This window comes from Trachymyrmex cornetzi, unplaced genomic scaffold (genome assembly GCF_001594075.2).
Source record: "Trachymyrmex cornetzi isolate Tcor2-1 unplaced genomic scaffold, Tcor1.1 scaffold794, whole genome shotgun sequence".
NCBI classification, from domain to species: Eukaryota; Metazoa; Arthropoda; class Insecta; order Hymenoptera; family Formicidae; genus Trachymyrmex; species Trachymyrmex cornetzi.
This window is the reverse complement of record NW_017300129.1, coordinates 60,246-63,715: the sequence shown is the minus strand read 5'-3', so window position 1 is coordinate 63,715 and position 3,470 is coordinate 60,246. Positions and strand designations below refer to the sequence as shown.

Here is a 3,470-nt window from a genome sequence, read left to right as displayed (position 1 = left end):
CGTTCAGGTCTGGATTTGTTCGTCATCACGAAGGCTACATTTTACGAGAATTTCAAACATTTCGTTTAAATCTCGACGAACAAAGAGCGAGTGAAAAAAAGGCCTTTTCCGGTGGTTTTTATTTTTTTTCTACTAAATTAATAGACCGATCTTAATGTTCCACATCTCATTTTGTAGGTATTTCGAATACCTATATTTTTTATACTGAACTTCTTTCCATACAATCGACAACTTTCGTTTTATAAGCGAAAAACCTGCTTTTTGCAACTATTCAATTTTTTTTCGCATATTTCCCACACGAGTTGCGAGTCTCAAACGTATACATTCCTTTTCTGATGGCCTTCCGAACATTTCTGTCGAGAGAGATGCCTGTTTACAATTTTTCCGCGAAAAAACGCTAATTCTACTGGACTATCTATAATTAATGGTGGAAATCGTCAGATCGTTACACTAAATTAAAACGAAATAGAGTCGTCAACGCTCTTTGACGGTCAATTTTATAATGATAATTGACCGAAATGTATATTATTTGTATATCACTTATTAAATAATACTTTAGGAAGAATTTGTGCGCCACTTACAAGTAACATATTGTTGCATCAATTGTAATTAACATATAGGTAGGTCACATTATGGTAATATCAATACATCGAGGTTATAAGATCACATTATAGGAAGATACTCATGCGGAACTAAGAGCAAAGTGCAAAGTAGCTCACGATATAAATACAAAGGTGAGTGCTAGATGATTAGGCACAATCGATTTCAACTGTCACTTCAATAGTGATTTCTCCTCAACGAATGATAGTTATACGGTATTTTTCTTTAAACAAAGATAGCAATTCATAAGATCGACATAGTGCAATTGTCTATCATGAGTCTCTTACAAAACATGTTATCTGAATGGACGAAAAAGCTCGGTAAATACTATTTATATTATTATTTAGCAAAATCTCGTCAAATTAATAATCACAATGCAACAATTCATGATTTAATAACCATTCATTATTTCTAAGAAAATTATAATTTCGTTATTCCTACACACAGAAAAATATCATTCTATTGTTAAAAAAAGTAATTATTCATTTTATTTTTCTTCTTTTAAGTAACGGTTACTTTCAGTAAAGAATATTTTCTCGCTACTAGTCTTAAAATGTATTCATCACAAGTTTTAGAAATACTCAATATCATATACTCAAAATAAGAATTTATTTTTTTTTGAAGTATATTATAAAATTTTATCGAAGAAAAGTCAGATTTGATTAATTTGAATATTTAATAATATAATAATGTAAGAAAATTTATTAGGTTAGAAAAATTTGGTACTTTTCTTTCAATTCTAAACAACAGATTTAGGAAAAGCGAGATATAATTTAGAAACAAGAAATTTTTTTCTTGTTTGAAGTAAATTCATATTTTTAATTCAAATAAATATTTATTTTGAAAACAAATTGTAAACATGATTTTATATTGTTCTATAATGTTTTCTTATATAATATTTATCTTAATTATTTTGAATTAATAAATATCAGCGTATTATTTCGTTTTCATATAATCTCCTCAAATATTAATAATATTAAACAGTCATTATAAAATTAAGAATAGTTACAATAGGGAGATATACCATTGGTAATGACTCGATCACGAACGTGCGATTAGCTCAGCGTAAATGTATTAAGCTTACCGTTCTAGGGATCGTAGGTTCAAGTTTTGCCGCCAATGCGATACGGTTTTCAATTAATTGTAGTTAATTAGACAGAATATAGATATGCGAAACAGTAAAAATATAAATTAAACTGGAAAAATAAAAAGTAACAAAAACAAAAAAATTATTTTTTGTGTTAAGATAACCGTAAACTTTTCCTTACAAGTAAATATGAAACTTGATTCAAGCAAAGGAAGAATTTTTCTTAAGAAAAAAGATCTTTGTTAAAATATACCCTGATAGCATCGAAGGTTTCAATTGTGTTGCAGGGACCTTCCAATGTCTCATCTTATTTGTAATATTTCGACTATCTTCTTTGAAATATTACAATTGCAATATTTCTGCAATTGATTTAAAAAATGAGAACATTATGCCTTATGAAATGTTCCTGTAATGTATAGTTCTTTCAACGTTGTAAATGCAAAGTTTTTTTTTCTGAGAGATTTCTGAAATCTCCAATTAATAAATACAGATACAGCTTTATTCAATCGATCAATCATGCTCACACACACGCACGAACGCACGCACGTGTGCAACATAGATAAGAATATTAATCTTTTAGTAAATAAGATGCTTAGTGAGAGGAAGAAAAAAAGAGAAAAAGAATATCCCAAAAAATTTTATTTTTATGGTTACATATTTTAATATATTTTATTAATTTAATATATTATATAGAGCTTTAATATATTATATATACACACAGCCAAAGGCAAAGCGAATAAAATAAGCTTCAAAGATTTCTCCTCATTTTTATTTTTCCGTTTTAAAACAAGGTCTTGTTCAAAGATAGTTATGCGTGAGGTATTGTGATTTAATAATATATTATTTAAAAAAATCTATTGTGACTTAATAACATAAGAATAAGAGTATTGCGGTTTAATAAAACATTTGCTTTTTTATCAACAATATTTATTATCGTGCGCGCGCACCCGAGGCTGGGCAAAATACATCATTAAAATATTTAAAGTACGAAATGCTAAATATTGTCAATTATATTAATTAGTATTTGAATCATAAAGTACAAATTACTTTCAGTCTTTTGATTCGAAATAATTTATATTTCAAATCAAAAGGTTGAAAATATTTTGTACTCTGTAATTCAAATACTGATTAAAATTGACAGTATTTTGTATTTTAAATACTTAAATGATATTTTGCCTAGTTTTGCTCTCATATCTACATTTTTTTTTACATTTCTGCAATGTTGCAAATGAAACTAAAGAGGACGTTGCACCAACATCACTGAAAGATTTTACAAACATTTCCGTAATATTTCAGAAGCGTTTCTTGTAGATAGGAGCGAACATTTTGACGTTGCCGCAATCTTGCAGAGATTTATCAGAAACATTACGCAACGTAACTGCGATAGTTTCAATGTTTCAATGTTATGTTCGTGTGACATTACAGAAATCCTTCTATCAGGGTATAGTTCTCTTCCATCGATTCTAGATAATAAGTAAATCGAATTTTATATTCAATTTAATACTTTGGATTGAAGTATTAAATTTTCTAGAATTCAGAATATACACTACGCAACAAAATTATCGCAACAAATTTTTCATCGAAATTTTGCAATTTTTCAAATGCGCATAACTCGGTCAATTTTCATCGTATCAAGACGATTTTTTTTTCATTTTGTAGGTAATTATCTGTACTTTAAGAAAAACTTGATGTAAAATTAGGTGCAAGTCGATGCCGCATCTCCATATTTTGATAAAGCCCAAGTATTTATTTTCTTAAAAAATTTGATGGTTTAACGCGCTAC

The 3,470-nt window shown here is 28.1% G+C and overlaps 1 protein-coding gene across 1 annotated transcript in view; it reads left to right on the top strand.

Moving 5' to 3' along the window:
* Window positions 1-813: 813 nt before the first annotated feature.
* Window positions 814-3,470, top strand: part of LOC108768412 (elongation of very long chain fatty acids protein 1) — a gene marked incomplete at its 3' end in the record, with an annotated part of 46,924 nt that continues 44,267 nt past the window's right edge. The window contains exon 1 of the mRNA XM_018518825.1: window positions 814-920. Within this exon, the coding sequence (XP_018374327.1) occupies window positions 875-920 (46 nt within the window). The remainder of the gene's footprint in view (window positions 921-3,470) is intronic.